This window comes from Bos indicus, chromosome 1 (genome assembly GCF_029378745.1).
Source record: "Bos indicus isolate NIAB-ARS_2022 breed Sahiwal x Tharparkar chromosome 1, NIAB-ARS_B.indTharparkar_mat_pri_1.0, whole genome shotgun sequence".
Classification (NCBI taxonomy): domain Eukaryota; kingdom Metazoa; phylum Chordata; class Mammalia; order Artiodactyla; family Bovidae; genus Bos; species Bos indicus.
In genome coordinates, this window is record NC_091760.1 from 36,754,191 (window position 1) to 36,781,832 (window position 27,642).

The following is a 27,642-nucleotide window of genomic DNA, read 5'->3' on the forward strand; positions in this document are numbered from 1 at the left end:
GTACCATTTTATTGAGCCTATTTAAATACTACTGTGTGATGCTTAGAGAAATCAGGTGAATTATCAAATAATTCACCTTTAATTTTAAGCTGGTCCATTTTCTTACAGAATTAAGTTTTATTATGGAAACACACATAACTATTTCCAAACAGTTTTTCTTGTTTAATACTCTATTCAAAATGTAATTTCAGGATTATCTCTTGAAGAGGCTCTTTTGCCAGAACTGTTTATCAGGAGAATTAAAGTGGAAAGTTATTTTTACCTATAATATGGAAAAATGTCAGCACTTTTAAATCAATTCTCATTACACTAAATAACACTTTTGCAAAGGAATTAACCAATTAAGAAAAAAATTAGGTTTTTACTGACTATATAGTGCAGATTTTATGATGAAAGAATGGGGAGATTGGAAAGTGTAGAAATTAATTAACCTACCATGTTTTTTTTTTAAATTTTAAAATTATTATTAGTTTTGGCTGCACCACACAGCATGTGAGACTTTAGTTCCCTGACCAAGGATGAAACTGGCACCTCTTGCATTAAAAACATAGTTTTAATAACGGGACCGCCAGGGGAGTCCCCTGATCTACCATGTTTTTAATGTCTAGTTGGCTTTGGAGTAAGCAATTCACTTGTGACCACTGACCCCTTAAAGATGTTTCCAGGGAAAAAACTAAAGACTGTGAGGTCCACTGATAATTGAAAGCACACATCGAGGATTTTCTTGGACATCCTGATGGTATAGATTAGCACATCATTACTTACCAGGTCCTGTAGTGCAAAACTGATCTAGGACATATGATTATATGGTGTAACTCTCATAAGAGGGTGAAAAGAGTAGGAATGATGTCGGAGAAGGGGAGTTAACAGTTCTAGGGCGGAGGGTCCAAGAGCTGCAGGAAGTCAGGATTCAAAATAGTCAAAAGAAAAGCTAGAGAAAGATCATTTATTTGAGAAACTCTAAGAAATAAATTAAGAATGTAAGAAAGAGAGATGCTAAGAAAGTTATACAGCAGAAATGCCAGAGCTGCTCTCAACAGAAAGGAACTCATAGAGGTGAAAGTATCAAAGCACTGAGGAACAACCGTATGAATTATCCCCCAGAACCCTGATTCCTTGGACCAATAGCATCAGGATCCTGTGAGATCTTGTTAAGGCAGATTTCAGGGGCCTGTCCCAGCCTTCAGTTCAGTTCAGTCGTGTCCAACTTTTGCAACCCCATGGACTGCAGCACACCAGGCTTCCTTGTCCATCACCAGCTCCTGGAGTTTGCTCAAACTTATATCCATTGAGTCGGTGATGCCATCAAACAATCTCATTCTCTGTCGTCCCTTTCTCCTCCTCCCTTCAATCTTTCCCAGCATCAGGGTTTTTTCCAATTAGTCCGTTCTTTGCATCAGGTGGCCAAAGTATTGGAGTTTCAGCTTTAGCATCCGTCCTTCCAGTGCATATTCAGGACTGATTTCCTTTAGGATGGACTGATTGGATCTCCTTGCAGTCCAAAGGCTCTCAAGAGCCTTCTCCAACACCACAGTTCAAAACCATCAATTCTTCAGCTCTCAGCTTTCTTTATTGTCCAACTCTCACATCCATACATGACTACTGGAAAAACCATAGCTTTGACTAGATGGAACTTGTTGGCAAAGTAATGTCTCTGCTTTTTAATATGCTGTCTAGGTTGGTCATAGCTTTTCTTCCAACGAGAGGCATCTTTTAATTTCATGTCTGCAGTCACCAGACTTACTGAGTCTCAAACTCAGAGGGAGGGACCCAATAACTCCTGTTTGAAAAGCCCTCAGGGTGACTCTGGGGCAAACTAAATTCCAGAACCACTGGTTTAGCATTTCTAAGGAGGTAGTAGCCTCCATTCTTTATCTGGAGTTATCTCAGTTGCCCTTTACAAATGGTTAAGTGTTGATATAAGTAATTTAGATATACATACAACTCTTTTTCAGTTACATACTGACAACTATTAATATTTATTTTATGAGTAGTAGGTATTCAGATTTCTTCTGCCATTCACTTTGCTTAGGAGCAAGCCATCAGCACCTACATTCAATGAATATGAGAAAAGAGAAATTAAATTTAGTACTGGTAACTCAAACACAAGTAGGAAATTAAAATATGATGCACTCCAAGTTTTTATAGTATGTATATATACATACACACACTCCATAAGAAGCATTTGATGTAAAAATAGCAAGTATTTTGAATTATTGTTCTATCAGTTCCAATAAGTGAAACATAACCATTTTAAAGTAAAAAGAAGGAATATAGAGGTACAATAATAGTTATAACTACAAAAAGTTTGAGGTTTCCATCTTTTCTCTGTCTTTTCCAAAGATGTGGTTTGTTACCAAAGAATTGTTAAAGAAAGAGAGAAGGGCTGATGCAAAAAAAAAGATTAATCTCATTTCATTACACTCTAATTGCTCTTATTTGACTTGCAATTAAATAGCATGAACTGAAGTAAAAATTATAAGCTGAGTTTGGAGGGTTCCCTTTCAAAAATAAGGTTATAAGTAAGGTCTTGTAAAGAATAATTTCCATTTCAGAGTGCATGCCATTATGAGTTTTTCTTATTGGCAAGTTCACCTTGTTCAGTGTTTTCTTTAGGTCATATATGTCCTTGTAATAATGGGCAGTATTGTATGGTTATTTGGTTCCAATCAGTTTTATTTTGTCCCTTTAAATCAAATTAACTTCTTATATCCACAAAGGCTACTAAACACTGTGAAATTTTCCTAATTTCATAAAATGATCATGGAATGCCAGAGATACACTAAAAATATTTTATTCTTGCTTATTTTACTTTTTTATAACCTTTATATCCTGACATAAAATACACTGAAACTTCCTTTAGTCTCCACAAGCCCAATGACAATGTTTTCAACATAACTTTGAGCTAAGTACAAAATTGCTTATGATTTTGAATACTGCTTTTAAAATTATATTTTCTTATATTACATTATATAGTACACAAATATATACTAATGAAATGTGCTTTTAAAGTTTTTCTGTAGACAAAGAGAAAAACATAGCTAAGATTAACAAAGATTATACTGGATGCTTGGGGCTAGTGCACTGGGACGACCCAGAGGGATGGTATGGGGAGGGAGGAGGGAGGAGGGTTCAGGATGGGGAACACATGTATACCTGTGGCAGATTCATTTTGATATTTGGCAAAACTAATACAATTATGTAAAGTTTAAAAATAAAATAAAATTTTAAAAATAAATAAATAAATAAAATAAATTTTTTTTATTGAAGGATAATTGCTTTACAGAATTTTGTTGTTTTCTGTCAAACCTCAACATGAATCAGCCATAAGTATACACATATCCCCTCCCTTTTGAACCTCCCTCCCATCTCCCTCCCTGTCTCACCCACCTAGGTTGACATAGAGCCCCTGCTTGAGTTTCCTGAGCCATACAACAAATTCTCATTGGCTATCTATTTTACATATGGTAATGTAAGTTTCCATGTTACTCTTTCCATACATCTCACCCTCTCCTCCCCTAAGATTAATAAAGATTTTAAACACAATTTTATAATAGAGATTTTACTGATAGGTTAATTGACTCATAAAAATTGTTTTATTTGAGCCCTATTTTAAGAAACGTTTTTAAAGTTATTGTTTGTTACTGTTGCCTTTGGATTTCCTAAATTAATTGAAAAAGAAAATTGCAAGCTCAACTCCATTTTTTAAATCCATAGAGTATTCTGAGAAAGAGTACATGTATACTTAAAAACGAACAAACAGTATTCAGCAAGGAAGAGAAAAATCTTTGAAACCTTCTCTGAACTGTTTTCCCCCTCTTCTGTTACAGATATCAACAGCTCTATTAATCTTCTAAAACAACAAAAAAATGGATTTCTTGAATTCATCTGATCAAAACTTGACCTCAGAAGAACTGTTAAACAGAATGCCATCCAAAATTCTGGTGTCCTTCATTCTCTCCGGGCTTGCACTGATGACAACCACCATTAACTCACTTGTAATTGCTGCAATTATTGTTACCCGAAAGCTGCATCACCCAGCCAACTACTTAATTTGCTCCCTTGCGGTCACAGATTTCCTTGTAGCCGTTCTGGTGATGCCTTTCAGCATTGTGTATATTGTGAGAGAGAGTTGGATTATGGGACAAGTGGTCTGTGACATCTGGCTGAGCGTTGACATTACATGCTGTACATGTTCCATCTTGCATCTGTCTGCTATAGCTTTGGATCGGTACAGGGCAATCACTGATGCTGTTGAGTATGCCAGGAAAAGGACTCCCAAGCATGCTGGCATTATGATTACCATAGTTTGGATTATATCTATTTTTATCTCTATGCCTCCTCTATTCTGGAGGCACCAAGGAACTAGTCAAGAGGATGAGTGCATCATCAAACACGACCACATCATTTCCACTATTTACTCAACATTTGGAGCTTTCTATATCCCATTAACATTGATTTTGATCCTCTATTACAAAATATATAAGGCAGCAAAGATGTTATACCACAAGAGACAAGCAAGTAGGATTGCCAAGGAGGAAATGAATGGCCAAGTCCTTTTGGAGAGTGGTGAGAAAAGCACTAGACTGGTCTCCACACCGTACATGCTAGAAAAGTCTTTATCTGATCCATCAACGGACTTTGATAAAATTCATAGCACAGTGAAAAGTCCCAGGTCTGAATTCAAGCATGAGAGATCTTGGAGAAGGCAAAAGATCTCAGGCACAAGAGAACGCAAAGCAGCCACTACCCTTGGATTAATCTTGGGTGCATTTGTAATCTGTTGGCTTCCTTTCTTTGTAAAAGAATTGGTTGTTAATGTCTGTGAAAAGTGTAAGATTTCTGAAGAAATGTCAAATTTTTTGACATGGCTTGGATATCTCAATTCCCTTATAAACCCACTGATTTATACAATCTTTAATGAAGACTTCAAGAAAGCATTCCAAAAACTTGTGCGATGTCGATGTTAGTTCAAAGAAGTTTATTATGAAAAGGTTGGGATTCTATTGAGGAGAAGTAACTAAATGAAAGTTAAATAAAGCATTTAAATTTTTAGAAGGAATTAAAGCTTCTAAGATGATATTAATATGTATTTTAATAGCAACATGCATATAAAATGTACTGATTTAAAGACATTTTTGACCATTGTTCTAGAATATGTGAAATTAGAATATAATTTATTGTTTGTAAACAATATTTTGCCTATGCAAAGTCCCTAAGAAGCTAACTGGAAAAATATATATTATTAATAACTGATTTTTCAGGTTTATGTCTTATAACAATTATAGAAGAATTTTCTATTAACAACATACCTCCATCCATAATTTCTATATAATCCTATTGCTTTATTATATGATCCTATTATTTTATAGAAAAGATTAAATTCACCACAAAGCACACATTTCTCCTACCTAACCCTTGTCCCCTCTCCATCTTACCCTGGGCAAAAGAGGTAAGGGAGAGCTAAAAAAGACTTAGTGTGACAGGAGGAGATGTGAAAGTCAGAGGTTGATACTGTTTGTATTTAGATAGTAAAGAGTAATCATAAAATGAGTTAGGTACTGCAGAATAATTCTGGATATTGAACTCTGAATATTTAACATATTCTTTTTGTTTAATATGAACACCTAGAAGAATATTTCCTTAATCATACATTATCAACATTTGAAATCAAAGCCTTAACTTTAGTAGAAATAACTCAGCGAGGGTCAAGGGGGAGATGTTCTAAGTTTGTCATGTTTAGGAATCAGATTGAAGGCACTTAGTACCCTACATTACTTGCCATAGATATTATATGCCTGTCTTTTTTAAAATACGACCTATTTCATTTCTGTCAATGTTAATAAGCTCAGCTGCCAACTAAAATGTCTATGGAACTTTGCACTTTAGCAGATATTTCCTTTTTGTTAGAGAGAATGTGATAGAAATTCTTAGAACTTTGCACTGACTTCAAAAAATTCTCTATAGTTTTCCAGTTGATAGAAATGAACAAGCAAAGATTCACATTATACTAATTAAATACTAAATGTATACATCTCCTAATTAGTCCACTTCACAAGTTCAGTGAGCCAAAGCAATTTCATAAGTTTATCTACCATATTTATACAGGGATTTGAAAACAAAAGAACCATGCTTCTGAGAAGATTTCATTTCATTTGAACCATCATGGTTATATGCTACCTTTTAATCTACCATCAAGCAAAATAATTTGAAAACAATAATACATTCCCTTTTGTTCTAAGGTGCACCTTTAGGTAAATTGTAAATATTCTTTCCCAGTCATGTGATTCAGAGTACACAGTTTTTTTTATGTATCAATGACACATTACTCTCAATCTAATAAGTATTTACAGAATTTTAATTTTGTATAAGGCATTGAGATGTACTATATAGAACATACAGGAAATAATACACTATTTCTTGCTTTAAAATGTTTACAATCTAAAAAGTGAAACTAAAAAATGACACTATAATAGAAAAGAAAAAGATTGGCATGGAAGTTGTTTATATTTTTATGATAACTCAAAGGAAAAACTGCATCTGGTTGAGAAAAATCAGGAAAGTTTTATAAAGAATTTATCCAAAACGAATATCAAAGAAACAACATTTGAGCACAAGATATGGAAGAGCATACTTCAAGTGGTGGCAAGATCAAGATTTCAGACTGCATCCTGGAAGTATTTAGTGGGACATGCTCATAAAATAACAATGAGTTTGGCAGCTACTTAGAATGCAGAAGAGATTAAAAGAGAAATTGGTCATTACTGTGACTGATTTTGAATGTTAGAAAAAGTCTACAGTCAGTTTGGTTGCTCTCTGTTAGTGAGTGGTCACTCATGCTTTTTAGCAGAAATATTACAAGTTTAAAGCAATTCTAAAAAAAAAAATCTGAATGATTAAAGCAGAGAGAGTACATAATAACTTTGTTAGAAAGCAATCATTCTTGTGGACAAGAGGTGATAACGTCCTGACCTTGATTCTGACATTGGGGAACATAAAGGAAGAAACAGAAGAGAGATATTATGGAGGCAGAATCTACAGCAAACATGTTAATAAGCAGATGGACAGACAGACAGACATGAGTCACTGAGATAACTTGTTCTCAACAGAAATGAGGAACTCACGAGAAGGGCCTATTAGTGCAGTGACGACTTCTCTTTTGGGTACAACCAGGCACACACAGACATGTGAAAGCCCACAGGTGCCTTCTGAGCAGTCTGGCCCAGCCCAAACTAACAAGCAGATGAGATTTATCTAAAGCTCTTGACGCCTCTTTTATCCTTTTCTCTTTATTTCCCAGTGTGTTGTGTTGACAGTCAAAGCCTGATTGAGATCCTGTCATTCTCTGCCTATTTCTTTTTCTCCTTCTCACCAAAATTTGATTCTGTTATTTATTTATCCAAAGACCTTGCTAAAGCTAAAATAATCTGTTAATTTATTTACACCCACCTCAAAAATTTGTATATTAGTATTAGAGAATTCTAAGAGATATAGCCCATCAACCCAAAGGTTGAATTTTCAAGCAGGGTGAGGCTCACCTATATGCATGTACTACCTTCTCTGAGTTGAACTAAAGCTCAAATCTAGGAAAATAGTATTCTAAGTAACAGGGAGTTAGAAGTTTATTTCTATGTGTTTGAAGCATTTTTTTATTCCAAGGGGATCACAACACGTTACAGTAATTATTCCATCTACATGTTTCCCCCACATGAAGATGTACATCATGCCATTCCTCATAAACTAATATGAGTGATTTCTCTTTAGTGTCTTTAAACGGTAGGTATGTAGGGGCTAATAACCTATAATTTGCACTTTAAAAAATTGTATGAAGAACAGATTGCATATAACATAATATGCTTCTCTGAATACCTAGGATTTATTCTCTCAATGAAAATTTTCCAAGATACTAAAAGCTGATGATTTCTCCTGAAGAAAATTAATTTTCACACCCACAACAAATGTAATGATATAATAATGCATACACTTAACTATAAGGTAGAGGAAAATAATATTGACCCGGGGATTGAACCCCTATCTCTTATGTTTCCTGCCTTGGCGGGTGGGTTCTTTACCACTAGTGCTCCTGGGAAGCCCAATAAATATCACGGAAAATGGTTAAATATGAGCTAATGAAGGTTAAGTTCCTGCTACAATTTTAAATATATCAGTACCAGAAAAGTAAGTGGAGGATTTGTTTTCGTTCTAATTATTTAATATTTCCAAATATCTAATATCTTCTAAATATTTTCAAATGAAGGATGTGTAAATGGCAAGGTCAAAACACCAAAGAAACATAGGAAGCCAAGCTACAGAGTACTAAATTCAGCCCAACCATTTGGCATAGCCATGTACAAATCATGTTTGAAAGTTCACTTCTGTTTATGAAATATGGTCTGTTTTAGAGGGTTGGTATGAGAATTTGTGTCCCTCCTCCTTAATTGTTTGTTTTGTTTCACAGTAGATGCCTCCACCCCCACCGCTACTCAGAGTCAAATCCATAGCGTAAACAGTTTATCCAGGTACTAGTAGTTGATGGGTCAGCTCCTGTATAGGATGCATTTCCATTTTGAATCTCTAAAAACAATCTTCTTTTCCTTTTCCTGGTGAACTCGATTCACCTCAACTCCTACCTCAAACCCCTCCCTGTGCTCTAGGTTATGCTAGTTTCCTGTTTCCCAGTGAAGAAAAGCTGCTTTTGGACTCACTTTCAAATTTTTCTAGCCTTTCCAAATTTTAAAGTTCCTTTGTAAAGCATAATCCCCATATTCACAGGCTCAATCTTAAGAGTTCAACTCTTAAACTCTGTATCAAGAGTTTCATGTCAAAAAGAAATAGAGAAAAACTGGAAACCAGTTACTAGAACATTTGCTCCAGCAAATATCATGAAAGTGGGAGTGGTTATTTGCTTCGGGAAATAGATGGGGAAGCAGTGCAAACAGTGTCAGACTTTATTTTTCTGGGCTCCAAAATCACTACAGATGGTGACTGCAGCCATGAAATTAAAAGACGCTTACTCCTTGGAAGGAAAGTTATGACCAACCTAGATAGCATATTGAAAAGCAGAGACATTACTTTGCCAACAAAGGTCCGTCTAGTCAAGGCTATGGTTTTTCCTGTGGTCATGTATGGATGTGAGAGTTGGACTGTGAAGAAGGCTGAGCGCCGAAGAATTGATGCTTTTGAACTGTGGTGTTGGAGAAGACTCTTGAGAGTCCCTTGGACTGCAAGGAGATCCAAGCAGTCCATTCTGAAGGAGATCAGCCCTGGGATTTCTTTGGAAGGAATGATGCTAAAGCTGAAACTCCAGTACTTTGGCCACCTCATGCGAAGAGTTGATTCATTGGAAAAGACCCTGATGCTGGGAGGGATTGGGGGCAGGAGGAGAAGGGGACGACAGAGGATGAGATGGCTGGATGGCATCACTGACTCGATGGATGTGAGTCTGAGTGAACTCCGGGAGTTGGTGATAGACAGGGAGGCCTGGAGTGCTGCGATTCATGGGATCAAAAGAGTCGGACACGACTGAGCGACTGATCTGATCTGATCTGACATGCTTTCCTCTACCTCACGGAGTGAACAGCTTCTTCATGAATTTACACAAGACCTTTTTTGACTTGTGGTCAGAAAATCAAGTTTACTGTATTGCAGTAGAAAGGAAACTTGAAGGATTTTTCCTTAATATATTTTAAAGTCCTTCAAAAATAATCCTGCTCAATTAAAAACGTGTCCACATGAAACTGTTTTAGAAAATGTGTTTCTAATACCCTCCTAATAACTAAAGTGATTATATTTAGACCTTTATTTTGCCAGACAGTAGTTCCAAAGGCAAGTTAATATTTCTATCTTGAATAAAGTAATATTTTCTTACAGCACTGTGATAATTTCATGGTATTGTGAATCAATATGCTTTCCTCTATCATTTAAATGAGAAACTTGTTGAGAGAAATATTTTCCAACATCATAATAAATCTTCATAAAACATGATAGTACTTGAAATCTGCCTGAGAAAGATAAAATTTTTTCAAAGAATTTGCACTCCCTGATTAGTCCAGAAATGATAAATTCTGAGGAAAAAATGTATCATATTATTTTGATTAAAAATAAATTTTGTCAAACTAGCCTTTCAGTAAAGTTCAAGTTTAGTCATAGTTCCGATTTCTATCATGGAGTGTTTCTAGGTCTGCAAGGACAGTAAAATGATCTTACTGGTTTATGAAGATACAGCAAAACTTGTTATGTCTTTTTTCTTATGCCCTCCAATAAACTTTTCATTATATCCTGTTAATAATCCTAAATCATATGTAATTAACATTCATTCCTAACATTATAATTTACTATATCATTATATTTCATATGTTGCACCATTAATTGTTATATAATTGCATTATATTGCTAGGTCTTGCTGCCTTTGAGTTTTCCCTGTCCCAACTCTTATTAATAAAATTTTACTCATCCACATCCCCCCATACACACACACATTGAAAATTTCTTCTTTGTGTTAGTTGGCCTGGCTAGGATTTGAGTGGATCTGGGACCCTAGTAGTGAGTGTGTGTGATTTTGCAGATGTTAAGAAGGACTGAGGGCTTCCCCTGTGGCTCTGTTGGTAAAGAATCTACCCGCAATGCAGAAGACCTGGGTTCGATCCCTGGGTTGGGAAGATCACCTGGAGAAGGGAAAGGCTCCCCACTCCAGGATTCTGGCCTGGAGAATTCCATGGATTGTATAGTCCATGGGGTCAGAAAGAGTCAGACACGACTGAGTGACTTTCACTTCAGTTCACTTGTTCAAGAAGGACTGAACCGGAAAAAAATAATAATTTTCTTAGCACAGCACACTACTGAACTTGAAAGAGAAAGGAGGGTTGAGTTTTAGCCGAAAGAGGAGTCCTTTAGATTTGAGATTTTAAAAACCAGTATGCAGAAGAATCACCTGAGATGCTGGCTACAAAAGCAGATTCCAAAGATTCTCAGTTGGTGAGTTCTGAATGGAGACCCAGAATCTGAGTTTTAGCAGGGTTTTCCAGCTATTCTAATGAAGATGGAGCTAGGAGCTTTTTCAGAGACCATTGCTTGAAAGCTCCCAGCTATCTAGCTAAGTATTTTATAGGGTATAGTTGGTGGCACTAGTGGGAAAGAACCCACCTGTCAATACAGAAGACATAAGAGATGTGGGTTCAATCCCTGGGTAAGGAAGATCCCCTGGAGGAGGGCATGGTAACCCACTACAGTATTCTTGCCTGAAGAATCCCATGGACAGAGGAGCCTGGCAGGCTCCAGTCCATAGGGTCGCAAAGAGTTGGAAATGACTGAGCACACATATACATACACAGTTACAGTGACTGGGGGCTTCCCAGGTGGCACAGTGGTAAAGAACCCATCTGTCAGTGCAGGAGACAAGAGAGGCAGGCTTGATCCCTGGGTCAGGAAGATTCCCCTGGAGGAGGAAATGGCATCCCACTCTAGTATTCTTTCCTAGAAAATTCCACGGACAGAGGAGTCTGGCAGGCTGCAGTCCATGGGGTCATGAAGAGTCAAGCATGACTAAGCGCACACACGCACACGTGCATGCATGCACACACACACACACATTTAGAATTGAAAATGAAATTTTGCCACCATTTTGTTAGGTCCAGTCAGAATTGCTACTATATGAAAAGTGCCTAATGCAAAACTGAACAGAATTGAAAACCAGCATTGCTAAGTGGATTCTAAAGCACTCAATTAAACAAATTATTTATCAGTATATTATTTAAATTTTCTACGACAAAGAATGGAAGCTTTTCATCACATAGGAAATAACAATTTAAAGGAGTCAAATAGTCTCTAAATTTCCCAGCAAGAATACTGGAGTGGATAGCCATTTCCTCCTCCAGGGTATCTTCCTGACCCAGAGATCGAACCTGTGTCTCTCCTGGGTCTCCTGCATTGCAAGTGGATTCTTTACCGCTGAATCCACCCAGATTTGAAATCAGAAAAGTCTAAAAGGGAGTCCTGATTCTGCTAATCATTGACTTGATGTCGAGCAAGTTTTATCTATACTGCTTGCCTCAAATTTGAGTTGAAAGACTAAGGAAGTAGAGCTAAAGCAAACACCCTTGAAAAACACTAATGGGCCACAAAACATAAATTAGAATTATCATTATTCTCTATGGTAGGTCTGGAATGAGTCAGAGCACACCACAGGGAACCTGGTGTTCTGGATTATGCACTGCTTCGTCTGTATCTGGAGAGAAGTGAGTAACTGATGGGTTTCCTGCTTCTGGCTCTCCCTGGGCACTCTGTCCTTAGTAGAGCAATAACTCTCAACAACCCCATCTGCAGCTACAGGAAAGTCGCCCTGCTGGGCAGTGAGCAGTCTCTTCCTTGCTGTACCCTGCCATCCCTATTACTAAAGCCTGGCACTATGGAAACCTGGTTAGCTTTCTTGAAGGATACAATACAATCCTATGCTATTGAAATCAGAACTGCAATTATTCCAGCATGGATTTCTTCTATTGATATATTCAAGGTGATTTCCCATGTGTTTCAGGATTAGGGGTTTAGTTTAATCCTTTAACTACTAAAGGGTTTGCTTATTTGAAGACAGCATTTGACATGAGAACTAGTCTTCTGAAATGAGAGCTTTTAAGTTGATGAAAATAAGACTGGAGGCTTAAATTTTTTTGACTGTAAGAAAAAACACTACTAATTTATATAAAAATATTAAATTTAAGGCAACTATTCAGTAATGTCTCCCTATTGCTTATTACATTGCATTAGACTCTGTGGCTTGGTCCTAGTACTAGGGCCTTAATATTACTAACAAAAGATAACCACTCTCTAGAGGACCTTATTCCCTATTATCTTCTCTCACCCCAACATGTGCTGTCTTCTCCACCCGGTCCTTCTCTTCACTGTGTTCTCAGTGTGTCTTGCTCATTCTCCTCTCAATTGCTCTCAGTATTTTTTCCTTCCCAAATGAAGTGCCCTCCATCTCCCCCACTGATGCAATTTATATTTCAGAGCACAGATTAAATTCCACTTCCTCTGTGAAACTAAATTTGTACTCCTTTTCAATACTGTAAGGACACAATATGGTCTTCAATAATTCCTTATTTGTTTTTCATATTGTTAATTTCTTCATTAGTGTTTGGTATTTATACCAACTAAAAAGAGTAATGCAAGTTACTTAAGGGACATATGTTTATTTCTTTATATTCCTTCCATACTTAATGACAAATATTTTCGAATACTGATCTCCTTCTCTAAGTGGGCCGGGTACATTCCACTGTGTCCTAGTAACTAGAAGTTTTCACAGTTGATTTATCTTTATTCCTAAATTTAATAAAAAGGATTACCAGTCACTTATTATCAAAAAAGAAACTGAGAAGTAATGTGTGTTTTGCTAGAAATAGAAAGCTAGTTCTTATTTTTCAATGATTAGAGAGTATCTTACTGATCATGAAAGACATGAAATTCATAGAACATTAAATTTTGGCAATATCTATGCATTATGAAAAATTTGCTGTTTGGTAATTATACATTGTAAACCATATATGCACTATATAAAAATGCTTAAACTTTTTAAACTAAAATTCTAAAGACAGTATTTTAACTGCTATTCTAAAACATATATAAATAAATACACTTAGTCATATTAAAACTCAGCTATTGGTTTCCTGCCCACCTGATGTGAATATGTCCTCTTCCTACTCCTTGCCCAGCCTCAGGCCCCTTCTGCTCCAAAATGTGTATGTGAATGAAAAGAGGATGGCATTTTAGAGTAGGAAATATCTCTGCAGTGAAGTAGAAGATGCAATATGTTCTTCAGTTCAAAAGGAATAGTTCTTCCTGGGAATTCTGGAAATGACACTGTATATTTTTAAAAGCCAGAGAAACATTTCTTAACAGTTTCACTTATCCCAGGCATCTTAAAAGAGATAATAAGTAATTGGGGCCTGTATGCACCTCACTATCCCATATTATTATGGTACAGGCACTTTTAGGCTGACTAGACACAGAAATGTCAACTCTTTAAAACTGCCCAGCTCTACAGCAAGTCCCTGAGAATCAACTCCAATGGAGGGGAACACAGTGTATTAACTCTGGATGCCCGACTGAACTTCCCTTGTTCTCCAAGGGTCCATCTTCATCCACAAACTCAGGTTCTAGTTACATACTCCAAAAAAGGGAATAAAAGGTGAATTGTGAGTTCATATTTTTGTCTATTTTCATTTATGCTGACTTTTCAAAGTATAGAACTCCAACCCAGCAATAACTTTAAGCTTGATTTTCTTTTCTGTTGTATCTTCCTATTAATCTTAAAGTTTAAATACTATCTATTCTACTTGCCATACTTACACAAAAATAACTCCAATTATAAATGCATGTATGCTTTAGGAATCTTCTGTCCTTTTCCCTGTTCTTATAGTATGTCATAAGCAAAACATCTAGTGGCTCAAGTTGGATAATTGGCTTATGTTTGTATTTTCCACTGAGTAATCAATGAACTAGAATTGTATATGTATACTGTTAAATCTGAGCCAAAACTTTAAATGTGTTTTTCTCAAATCTTCCCATGATGAAAAATAATATATAATGGTTATTATCTTTAGTAAAAAAAAAAAAATCATGAAAACCACTTACATTTAACAGTTTTAATAGCAATTGCCCAAACTATAGAAAATGTTCAAACATGAATTCTGAAGTCTATGAAATATGAAAGTCTGCTCAGTTTGTTGCTATTAAAGGGTAATAAAAAGAAATATATTCTGGAATTTGATGTTGCTTAGCCCCAAAACATAGTAAAATGTGAAATAAACCATATCCTTCAAATAATGTGTTGGCTTTCACTTTATCATTTCAGAACATCCTATAGTATTCTATTTAAAAACTACAAAGGAAGAGTAAAAATATGAAGCAGAGGTAGATTTTAAGTGTTCAAATGTTTTTATGTTTATGGAAGTAAACATAAAACATAATCAGTGTTTATGGAAGACTGAGCTATAAAACGAGTCTCCTTTATTTGACAATATAACCTACAATAAGTTCACTTCTGGTCCTTTGGTTAGCTCAAAGAATTCACATTATCATTTGTAAAGTTCTGTTTAGCGTGAAGACAATTCCTTTTATTTTCTTGAATTAAAAAAAAATCAGTAAAAAGTAGTTACTGGTGTGTTGTTACTAAATAACATTCAAGAGCAAATGAAAAAGGACAGGAATTTTCTTCATTACTGCAGTGAGTTCTAATTTTTGAGTTCCTAAGAAGAGTTGTGACTGTAATCACATTGTATGTATGTGTTAGATTTTTGAGATACAGCTTGTTTCACCTTTTCCCTCTCAAAATAAATCTTAATAGAGACGAAGTGAAAAAAACGTTGGCACTTAGGACAGGAAGAAAAGGTTACAGTGCTGATTAAAGAAAACCTGTTTTCCCATATTCCATAGAGAAAGGTATATATTCACTAGTTATTAAAACTATATTAGAAGGAAATAATAAGGAAAAAAACCAAACATCTGCACCTATTCTCAAATATTTGTAAATAGGTATTGTACTTCCTGGAGAGATGTGAGTTGTTTGATTTTACTTGGTTCTTCGTTCCTCCCTCTCTTCCGTATTCTCCATCCTTCTCCTTCTTTAGATTACACGATCAATTTAGTCTACTCAGCTGCGATTTATACCATGGAACTTTCGAGAGTCTCGGAGGCTTGCTTGCTGCAGTGTTAATCGAAACCTGCAGCCACCACTGGAGACAGGCCCACAGCCACATCTGCCCCCTTGTGTTCGCCTGAGCTCTCGTCCTCATTCCGGAAGTTCGAGGGCTCGGAGTTTGGAGCATGCGCAGTCACAGGAGCCCGCGAGTTCGTGAGTAACGAGACGTCTGCGCTCCGCGTCAGCTACTGGGTTCGTGCAGAACTAACTTGAGTGTAAAAGATTGGCGAGTTTACTTCAGACTGCTCAGCTTGCTGGTAATGATTTTTTGCCACAGCAGTGGATCTCTTTGATGAGTCTTTAGAGTAAACTTTGTCTTGTACTTTGTCAGCCTAAATCAGCTGAATTTAACTTTGTGGTGACAGCGCAGTCGGAATACCACGTTTGCCTGTTTAAAGATACAGATGCTCATATCACCTCTTGACACTGGTCTTAAAACATCTTGCGGGTGTCAACTGAAATAAAATCGAACCGTTCAAATAAAGTAGAACCGTTCCAATTGACAAACAAAAAGCCTGGATTTCTCTATATACTTTTCCAAGTATTTATGGAAAGAATAAGACAAAGTATTTCTTAGAGATAAGGTAGAGAATGAGATTTGGATAAATTTCCTCCTCTGAAAAAAACTGCCATATAACTTAAAAGATGTTTTTCCATCATCTTTTCCTTTCTTTTTTTCTTTAAACGTGGAAGTCGCTCAGTCGTGTCCGACTCTTTGCCACCCCATGGACTGTAGCCAGCCAGGCTCCTTTGTCCATGGGATTCCCCAGGCAAGAGTGCTGGAGTGGGTAGCCATTCCCTTCGCCAGGGCATCTTTCCAACCCAGGGATCGAACCCAGGTCTTCCGCATTGCAGGTGGATTATTTACCATCTGAGCTACCAGGGAAGCCCTTTTTTCTTTAAGGAACCTACAATTTAACTGTAGTGGATCTTAAATTCGGATTTAAGTTGTCCTCTTTGCGGTTCATTGGAGTTCCTGCTTCTAATACTTGTTTTCTTTCACCAATTGTGAAAAGTTCTCAGTCAGTGTCTTGAAATATAGTCCCTACCTCATGCTCACTCCTCCCCGCCTCCTCCTCATTCTCCTTGTGGAATTCCAGTTAGATATCCGTTAGGCCATCTTATTCTGTCCTTCGTGTCTCTTTCATATTTTTCTACTTCTTTGTATCTCTGGACTTCAGTTACAGACAATTTGGTGTAAACCATCCATGGAATTTTAAATTTCTATTAATTTTTCATTTCTAGAAGTCTTGTCTTTTTAAATATGTATTCTTTATGCATGACTTTCATGCCTTTTATATTTTGGACATTTTAAACTGATTTTTATTTTTTCTATCTGACAATCCTATATCTGAAGACTCTTGAGCCTTAATATTTATGGTGCCTTGTTTCCATGTGTGTTCATTGACATTTTTTCTTTTTACCTCAGGCTCTCGTTTTTATTTGAACTTGATCTGTGAAAATTCTTTGAGGCTTGGGACGCAGGTGGATTCTTCCATGGGAGGATTAGCATTTGTTTCCATGAGACATCTGTGGGCATTACAGTGCTGTATCAGTTTAAACTAAACTACCTGTTGACTGGAGGAGTTTTGTGTGTGTGTGTGTGTGTGTGTGTGTATTTCATAATACCATGTGATCTGTGTTCAAAATACAATATTAAATAGAAGTCAGATTGTGGTTACGAATTTTCAGAAGTCCTTTTTTCACCTCCAGTTAGAATTAAGATGTTCATGTTTCAAGATGGGCAATTTTCTTTTTCTTTTTTTTCCAAGTTCCAGATTGGTGTCAGTGTGTAGTTCTAGTTCATTTTTAAACTGAGAGTATAACATTTCAGGGGTCTAGTGTCATTTAAAAGGGAGACTCCTAATATAATCCCTAATTTGAATGGAGTGTGAGCTTTGTCTCTTATCCCTGAAACCTTAAAAATTAATACCTCAGATCATCTGAGCTCAGCAATGCCATTGAGGCAAAAAGCAACCTCAGTGCTTTACTTACCTTTTGGAGTTCCTGCCTTTAACTCATTTTTAGCCTAAGTAGTGTTAACTTTCTTGGTTAATATTTGCATACATTTAAGATTTTTAAAGATACTTTTGCTCAGCAGTTAGAGCCAGTCTGATACTTAGTACATTGTGTTTCTGGTATTATGGTTTATTGGTAACATCTACAATTATACATCAGTGTTCAGGTTGTTTTATCTCTGAATCTCTTTTTAACCTTTTAATTTCATCTTGATTTTGGCTGTTCTTTTATTGGATTATTTACTGATACTATGTTATTGCATAGCATAAAGCATTGGGCACTCTGTAGTTTTCGATATGCTTACTTCCAGACTTTTGCTTTTTATGACCTGTGTCTCTCTTCTTTTTTTCCTCCCTTTCTTCTCTTTTCCCCTCCAGCCCTCTGTTCCATTTTTTCCCTTCTTTTTTGCTCTATCATAGTTCTGTAATTAGCATGTAATTTATCTTGGTTACATTTATCATCAGATACTGCTACCGAACTGAACATAGTGTAGATTTTCCTTGAATCACTTCCTGTCTTTCCTGTACCCAGTTGGTCTTTCTTTCAAGCTTATAGGCATGCAGAGATGGCAGAGGTGCAGGCTGCGTGTGTGGGGACAGAAGGGGTGAAGCCCTGCTGTGGATGAGTGTTACCCTTGCTGTAGACCTGGCATCTGAGTTCTTTTCAGAGATTCTGTTATGAGAGAATTCTTGGGTTGGCTGTCATTCCAACATCGTACAGTTCCGTTCAAGATATTCAGCTTATCAACCTTTCTTATCACTAATGAATTTTCAACTTAGGTTTTATTTTTATGCATCTCTCCTTCATTTTCCTCAGGGATGCCTACTTAACTCCTCTGTGCATGTATTTCTAAATTAAATGACTTTAATGAGAACTTGCGAAATACTCTAAACTCATTTTTCATGGTAATTCTTCTGGGGGATGAGGGGAAGGTTAAGAGGTGTAATACAACATGACAGCATTTTCTTTGTCTTTCTTTGACCCCATTTGTTTATGGCATTAGATTGTGATCCTTTGTCTTGTTGTTGCTGTTAAGTTTTATCCTCCCCTCTTTTGTAGGTTTTTGTTGTGGTTGTTGTTATTTATTTGATTATTGATTTAGATATTGGGGAATCTTGCTTCATTCCGCTGTCCTTAGCCAAGTAAACCTTACTTTAAAAATTGTTGTTGTTGTTCAGTCGCTAAGTTTGTGTCCAACTCTTTGCAACCTCCTGGACAGTAGCATGCCAGGCTCCCCTGTCCCTCACCATCTCCCTCTCTCACAGAGTTTTCTCAGATTCCTGTCCATTGAGTCAGTGATGCTGTCTAGCCATCTCATCCTCTGCCACCCGCTTCTCCCTTTGCCTTCTACCTCTCTCAGCATCAAGGTCTTTTCCAGTGAGTTGGGTCTTCACATCAGGTGGCCAAAGCATTGGAGCTTCAGCTTCAGCCTCAGTCCTTCCAATGCATATTCAGTGTTGATTTCTTTTAGGGCTGACTGATTTGATCTTGCTGTTCAAGGGACTGTCAATAGTCTTCTCCAGCACCACAGTTCAAAAGCATCAGTTATTTGGTGCTCAGACTTCTTTATGGTCCAACTCTCACATCTATGCATGACTACTGAAAAAAACCATAGCTTTGACTATACAGATCTTTGTCAGCAATGTGATATCTCTGCTTTTTAATATACTGTCTAGGTTTGTTGTAGCTTTCCTTCCAAGGAGCAAACATCTTTTAATTTTATGGCTGCAGTCACTGTCTGCAGTGATTTTGGAGCCCTGCAATACAAATTATTCTTTTTATTAATGGCTTTATTTTAAATACTTAGGTTTTAATAATGTATGTTTGTTAAAGATATTGTGCATTCTATATAAATTATCACTACCCGTAGAGAAGACACAAGCAGAGATACAAGAAAATTATTTTTGTTGGAGCGGGTATAATTCTGGGTGCCTGGCATATGTGATATCATACTGGGAGAGCCAAGGTAGAGTAAGTCCTGGTTGTCTGCAAGAAAGATCTAGAAGTACCAGAGGAATAAGTGCTAAACATAGATTTGACTGCTTCCTTTTTACTAACAAGCAACCAAGCACTTATTTTTACTTAAACAAAAAAGCCACATTGTGAACTAGCCCTCAAGCTTTGTTGCTAATCAACTCCTCCTGCAAGCGTATTTGCTGCCCTCTGCAGGCTGACGTAAAACTTACAGGTAACATGGAAATTGTGGAAAAAGCAAAACCCCCCTATATTCCAGTACAGATGTATATTCCTGAACTTGAACCAAGAATGCTCATGAAATCTTACAAAGTATTTCTATTTCTGCTGCCTAGATGCCATGTGACTTGGAACTATTACTTGTTAGATGACTGAGAAATGGAGACCTCTTTTGAGTTTAGTATTAAAAAAAAAAGAAATATGCTTAAGGTAGAAATTAAATGTTGATTTGGGTTTGATTCTTAAATCACAGTGTAGTTCAATCTAGAGGTCCATATATGAAATATTTCTTGATGTTATTTTTTCCCCTGCATTTTCTTTTGCTAGTTGACCCTCCCTCATTCAAGGAAATTTCTCTGGAATAAATGTTAAATATTGCCCTTCAGATTCAGAAACTGTGATGCAAATATAACATATAGCATTAGAAGAGAATATTTGCCTCATTTAGTCCCCAGTGATTAGACTGCAAATTATGGGGTAGAAAATCCAAAATGTATTGAGGGGACTGAGAGTGAAAGGCTTTTGCACCTACTTTCCACTACGACCCTGAGCAGCTGAGTTCCTACAGTATTAGCTACTCTATAAAAGTACAGTAGCAATCTCTTAAATATAGGTGCATAGGGTATGGGGGCAGAAATGGGACTGACGCAGGCCCAGGGAGCATCCTAGAGCCACTGGTGGCATGAGAGTTCTTTCGAAAGACCATAGATGTAGAAGTGAGAGAGAGAAGCATCTGCCCTGCAGGGGCCCTAGGGGTACAGGAAGACACTACAGAAGATCAGATCTTGGCTGCAATCACATCTTAATATTGATGCCACGATGGAGAAAAGGTGTCAGAGTACCTTATAACATGAGTTACATTTCAAAGATTACGACGTGGCATTGACACAGACCAAGCAAGAGAAGTAGATGTACTTTCCCAAACAGAGGAAGAAAGAGGGGTGTGGAGGGTAGATTCTGGATTTGAGTAAAGCACAAAATACTCAGAAATCCCTGGAGCAGTAGAGTTTACTGGAAATTAAGCTTTATTCTTCAGAAGAATGGGTTCTTAAGAGAGTGCTCATCGAGATACAAGAAAAATAAAGTTAGCATTGGTTTTCACACCAGCATTTGTGATTAGAAAGATTTAACTGAAGGTTCTGAGAGAGGGTGAAAGACTCCATGACCTATGTGGGGAAAGAATCTAAAAAAGAGTGGATATATGTACGTGTGTAACTGCTTCTCTTCGCTATACACCTGAAACCAACATTGACACAACATTGTAAATCAACTATACTCCAATAAAAATAAAAAAAAGAAAGTGAAAGATTCACTGAAAGAGAGTGAAAGATTCAAACGAAGGTTCTGAATAAATCTCTCCAGCTGTGGGACTTGGCATTTGTCCATCCTTCACTAGCATCTTAGTCTTTTGTTCACACTTGGTGTCCAGAGTTTCTCTTTATGTTGTCTACCTTTAGCCCCTTAGTTTGGATAACTTTACCCAACTCAAAAAAACAGCAGCAGGAAGACAGGTATTATATCAGTTTTGCTTATCATTTGTCTCCACTGCCTAGAATGGTTCCTAGCTTATGGTACATGCTTAATCAGTTTAGTTCAGTCACTCAGTCATATCTGACTCTTTGTGACTCCATTGGCCACAGCACACCAGGCTTCCCTGTGCATTACCAACTCCTGGAGTTGACTCAAACTCATGTCCATCAAGTTGGTAATGCCATCCAACCATCTCATACTCTGTCGTCCCCTTCTCCTCCCGCCTTCAATCTTTCCCAGCATCAGGGTCTTTTCCAATGAGTCAATTCTTCTCATCTGGTGACCAAAGTAATAAATAATCATTAAAATGAAATAATTTTTAAATTAGATGACTAAAGCTCGGATGAGAAACAGTATTTTGTGAGACAAAATTAAGGCAAAATACTACTTTCACCTTTTCCGTCTCATTAATAGACTATGAGTAAGTTTTATGGATACTTGGTGTGTGGCAGTTCCTAGGACGTAATTTGGAAATTATAAGAGATTTCACCATGTGTCAACACAAAGGGCTGGCAGATTTTATCTTTTCTTAGAATTATATTTTAGATGTTACAGTTTACTATTTTCTGGGTGACCTTTTAGTCATCCATCTCTGCAGCTTCACATTACTAGAAAGAGTGGGAAAGGGTTCAGAGATGTCTTCATAAAGCAAAAAATAAGAGGACAAGTTCTAAATTAGCTTAGTATTTCAAACAAACATTGTTGTTTGCTGCCCCTTACTGGTAAGATAATAAAATTGCTAAATCACATTTTAAAAGTATAGTTGTTGGCATTGAAATCAGATTTTATAGGAAAAAGCTCCTTTATCTCACACACACACACACACACACCACACAAAATTACACAAGTGAATTGTCTCAAATACTGAGTAGCATATGGGATGAGTCACTTAATTGAAAGCAGTTTTCTGGCCTTCAGTTTGGATAATTATGGAGAAAAGTTAAGTAGGGAACGTACTAAAACAAGCCTCATGTGTGAGGTGCTCTCCCTTGCTTGAAAACTTGGAAGTTATCATTGGCAACAAATACAGTCAGTTAATTGCCTTGAAGAGATAGTTTTATTTTTGAGAAAATATGTTTCAGGTTTCTACATTTGGATAACCAGGGGTTGTCTACCAGTCACTCTTGCAGGTAAAAATGGCATTCCTTGAAGAGCAGCAGCTAATTCAGATTGCAGTGGAAACCAGAGCCCAAGCTCTTTCGTCACAATAACCATCATAATACATCATTATTCAGCAAAAGTTTTTTGTGCACACTTTCCATGTTATCACACAGAAGTTAGAGAGCAGCAGGACCGAACTTCCAGGAGAACACAGCACAGAGCCCAGAGGGCTCTCAGAGTGAAGGGGGTTGGGCTTCTGAACGCAGAGCCAGCAGTTCTGCCCTCCTCCCTGTTAATGGTTAATGAGCCCAGGGATTCTGAGTAATGTTCTACCTTTAGTGCCAGGTTGGCTCTCCATGGAGAACTTTAATTTGGGCATGAAATGGCCATGGAGGTGATCCAGAACTGTAGATTAACAACTGAATCTGTGGTTTCCTCTGCTATATCATCAGGAAACCCCATATCTCCAGGGGCTGGGTGGAGATAGGCAGCCCCAAACAGTGTACAGAAAGGACCTAATTCTTAGTAAACAGGTAAAAAGATTATAGGTAAGAAGACAATGCTAAAAATCTAGTCTAAAAGACAAGACAAGGTTGAAAATAGAAAGTGATTAATGAAGGCAGAAGTCAGGATAGGAGAGAGCAGACAAAAGGAGGAAGCAATTGAAAAAACACTTTGTGCAAAAGCTGAAGAAATAAAAGCCTCCATCAGCACAAGAGTTCCAACAATCGCCCCATTATGGCACCTGGTATGTGATATGGGGCTTAAAGGCAGCTCCATAGAGGAATTATGCAGGGCTGCAACTGACAGCTAGGTGGGAGAAAAGTACCTGAAGCTGAAAGAAAACAGGATCAGAAAAAGTGGCTCCAGGAAGGGATCTAAGAGTCAGAAGGTAATTCCAGGCAGAGATGCATCCTCCCCTGTCTCTATCCGTCCTCTGACCTTCTCAGTGAGCTACTGGAAAGAATAATGCTGTCTCCTCTTGCTCATTTTCAACTCTTTGCACTCAAACTTCATCCCCTACACTTCACCCATCATAAATGTCATCAGTGGCTTTCTAATGGAAAAATCCTATAACCTTACTTTCATTCTCCTTTTGCAACTTTATTTCCATCAAGCCTCTTCTCAAAAGTCTCCTGATCAAAAGCTTTCTCTTAGAAGAGAAACCTTTCTTAATTCCCCCAAATAAAACAGTGCTCATTGTCGTGCAGTCAGTATTCCTTATGTTATCCTCTTTTTATGTTTATTTTTTAAAAATCCCAGACATAGGAAAGTAAACTGAACTGCTTCAAAAGTTACCTAATTCATGGGCAAGCTTATTTTATCTTGTTCCTCACTAACTTTCCCCTCCTATATTATTTTGAAGTAGTTTCCAGACATATCTTTTCATCCATGAATATTTTATATGGAGTTTTTTTTGTTAAGCAACCATAATACCATTATCATAACTGGAAAAAGGATAATAGGTCTTGATATGTATATATATATATACACACATACACACACACACACATGCACAATGGAATATTTATTCAGTCGTAAAAAAGAGGAAATCAGAGCTTTTACAACAACATGGATGGAATGTGAAGTCATTATGCTAAATGAAATAAGCCATATAGAGAAAGACAAATACTGTGTGATCTCAAGTACTTATGTGTGGAATCCAAAAAGAGAAAGAGAGAGAGAAAACCACTCATAGAAAAAGAGATCTGATTTGTGGTCACTAAAGGCAGAGTGTGCTGCTGCTGCTGCTGCTGCTACTTAGTCGCTTCAGTTGTGTCCGATTCTGTGCGACCCCATAGACGGCAGCCCACCAGGCTTCCCCGTCCCCGGGATTCTCCAGGCAAGAACACTGGAGTGGGTTGCCATTTCCTTTTCTAATGCATGAAAGTGAAAAGTGAAAGTGAAGTTGCTCAGTCGTGTCCGACTCTAGCGACCTCATGGACTGCAGCCTACCAGGCTCCTCCATCCATGGGATTTTCTAGGCAAAAGTACTGGAGTGGGGTGCCATTGCCTTCTCCGAAGGCAGAGTGTGGGGGAGGGTAAATTGGAAGAAGGTGGTCAAAAGTTCAAACTTCCAGTTATAAATACTAGCAATGTAATGAACAATGTGATGGCCATATTTAATACTGTTGAATGATATATAAAAAGTCATTGTAAGCATAAATTCTTAGAGTTCCATAAGGAGAATTTTTTTTTCTTTTCTTCTGTCTTTTCCTTTTATTGCATCTGTATGTGTAGATGGTTGTTAGCTGAACCTATTGTGGTCATCATTTACGATATATATAAATCAAACTATCATGTTGTATGCTTTAAACTGATACACTGATGTATGTCAATCATTTATCAATAGAACTGGGAAAATATAATAATGATCTAATGTAGCAAATATTCAGTCAGTGCTTAAAGGATCAAGTTACTCATTAATATCAGGTTTTCTTTGTTTGAATCAGTGTTTAAATAAGCTATATAACTGATCTGTTGATAAGTTCCTTTTCTCTCTCCCCACCTTTTCCCTCGGTAGTCTATTTACTGAAAAACAAACTTGATCATTTGTCCTGTATCATTTCCCATTCTGGATTTTGCTAATGAGTTTCATTACTAGTTTCCTCTTTTGTATTTCCTGTGAAGTGATGGTTGGATCATATGTGGTTTTCTTGGTAAAACTGCTTCATAGGGGTTGTGGTGTTCTTCCAACAGAAATTATATTATCTACTTTAGTGACACAGGCAGAAATTGATTGGTCTTGATTTGATCCATTAATGCACTAGAAGTTTTAAAATGATAAACTTCAATTCTGTTGTTCTATCTTATTAACTAGAGTACTGTTATAAAGAAAAACTTCACCAGATCATTTTTTTTGGTTACCCAGCAGTAGAGTTCATACAGGAAAGGTGGGATAAATGCTTGATTGGTTCTCTTTAAAAAAAAAAAAAAGAATTTCATAATAATGAGTTTCTCAGCATCTTGTAGCAGTTACCAGTTGTGAAAGTTGCTCAGTCGTGTCTGACTGTTTGCAACCAGATGGACTGTAATTCACTAGGCTCCTCTGTGGGATTTATATCAGTTTGTTGAAAAAACTCTCCCATTCCCCACCCCTACAAACTCAATAGCTTAAAACAATAAAGCACTTATGAATCTTGCCAAGATGGAGAAACAAGGTCCAGATTATCATCCTGCCTAAAATAATTTTTAAAACTATAAAATATATGAGACAACAATTTGTAAGACATTGGACATTAGACAACAAAGGACAGTTATCTCTGAGAGACACGAAACAAACAAGGTAAGCTCAGTGGATGTCCCACTGTACTAACGCGGGGGAATTTAGAGGCCACAGCAGAGGAAGGGAAAGCTGAGGCAGATCCCAGCATACTCCCTGAATCGAGGAGATGCAGGCAAGATTTTAGTGAGTCCAGAGAAACTAGAGTTCAGAGGAGATAGTACCAGAGAAGAGAGAACTGTTCATTGATAGAACTGTGGGAATAAGTAGAGGTATATCCTTAAGTATCAGCTGAGTACTGATCAGTATATGCATGTGAGGAAATTACCTGAGGTTGGAGGAGAATCAACAGAAAAGATTAGAGGCAGCAGTGCCTAGCACTCAGACAGGGCCACAAATAGTGCTTGTTCCCATTAACAGACTAGAAAGCCCATAATTTATAAAGTGTTAGGAACAGTGCATGGAAGGGTCTTGTCTCAAATTAGAGATTACATGGCAGTGGACTAAGCACTGAACTGATCTCACTTAAGAATCTTAAATTCAACAGTTTGAAAGGTCACACTATTTTCAGGTCACAAAACTGTAACCCAGAACAAAGTTCAAGAATTCTTTTGGAATGCAGAAAATACCCAATACCCAACAAGATAAAGTTTAGATTTTCTGGTAGCCAATAAAGTATTACTAAGTATGGAAAGAAGCGAGAGAGTAAGACTTACTATTATGAGGCTATAAGCTACTTAATCAAAACCCATCCAGAATAGACATACCTGTTAGTAAACAAAACCATTAAAACATTTATTTTAACTTTATTTCATATATAAGCAAATTAAGAAGATATATGAAACATTAAAAAGATCCAAACCAAATTTGTAAAGTTGCAGTGTGTGAAATGAAAATGTTGAATGTAGTTAATGGTAGGTTGCTGCTGCTGCTGCTGCTAAGGCACTTCAGTCGTGTCCAACTCTGTGCGACCCCATGGACGGCAGCCCACCAGGCTCCTCCGTCCATGGGATTTTCCAGGCAAGAGTACTGGAGTTAGAGACTCTAAAAGAAAAGTTTAGGGATTAATAAACCTGAAGATACCACAAAAGAACTATTCAAAATAAAGCACACAAAAAAGAGGGATTTTTTTTTTTTTTTTAATGAACAGAGCTGTGAGCTGCAGCACAATTGAAGCAGACTAATCTACACATATCTGTAGTCCCTGAAAGAGAGGACAGAAAGGAAGAGATAGAAAAATTATTTGAAGAAAACCTAAACTAAACTTTCCAGCTTAAATGAAAAACCCAGCTAAAACTTTCCAGATTAAATGAAAACTATAAAGCTACATCTCCAAATATTAAGCACAAGAATCATGAGTAAAAATATACCAAGGTACATCATAATCAAATTGCTCAAAACCAAGGGAATCTTAAAAACAACTACATGAAAAAATGCAAAATACACAGTATATACATGTGACAGCAGATTTCTAGTCAGAAACAGTGCAAGTAAGAAGACAGTGAAGCAAGAACATTAAAGTGCTGAAAAGAAAAAAGTGTCCTTTCTATACACAGTGAAAAATATTTGAAAGATGAAGGTAAAATAAAGACATACAAAAGCTGAAAGATCTCCAGTATACCCACACTGTAAGAGATATTCAGGGAAATCCTTCAGTTAGAGGGAAAATGATGTAAATATGACCAACACTAAGGAATGAATAATTCCAGAAATGGTAAATTCATGGGTAAATAAGTATTTCTTTATTATCTAAACCTTTTAGAAGATAATTGATTATTTAAACAAAAATCATAACAGTACAGTGTTGAGTTTATAACAGACAAGCTATATAACAAAAAATATGATGACCACAATAATGCAAAGGTCAGGAGAGAAGAAGGAGGTA

At 37.0% G+C, this 27,642-nt stretch overlaps 1 protein-coding gene and 1 long non-coding RNA gene across 4 annotated transcripts in view; both read left to right on the forward strand.

The window, feature by feature from the left end:
• The window catches only part of HTR1F (5-hydroxytryptamine receptor 1F), a 151,940-nt gene extending 137,123 nt beyond the window's left edge, over window positions 1-14,817 (forward strand). For all 3 annotated transcript variants that reach the window (XM_070786676.1, XM_070786686.1, XM_070786679.1), the window contains one exon: window positions 3,831-14,817. In XM_070786676.1, coding sequence (XP_070642777.1) covers window positions 3,870-4,970 — 1,101 coding nt within the window. In that variant the 5' untranslated portion in view covers window positions 3,831-3,869 and the 3' untranslated portion in view covers window positions 4,971-14,817. The remainder of the gene's footprint in view (window positions 1-3,830) is intronic.
• A 442-nt stretch (window positions 14,818-15,259) lies between these two features.
• Window positions 15,260-27,642, forward strand: part of LOC139182261 (uncharacterized) — a 41,972-nt gene continuing 29,589 nt past the window's right edge. Inside the window, exon 1 of the long non-coding RNA XR_011565918.1 lies at window positions 15,260-15,948. This is a non-coding gene — a long non-coding RNA (uncharacterized lncRNA). The remainder of the gene's footprint in view (window positions 15,949-27,642) is intronic.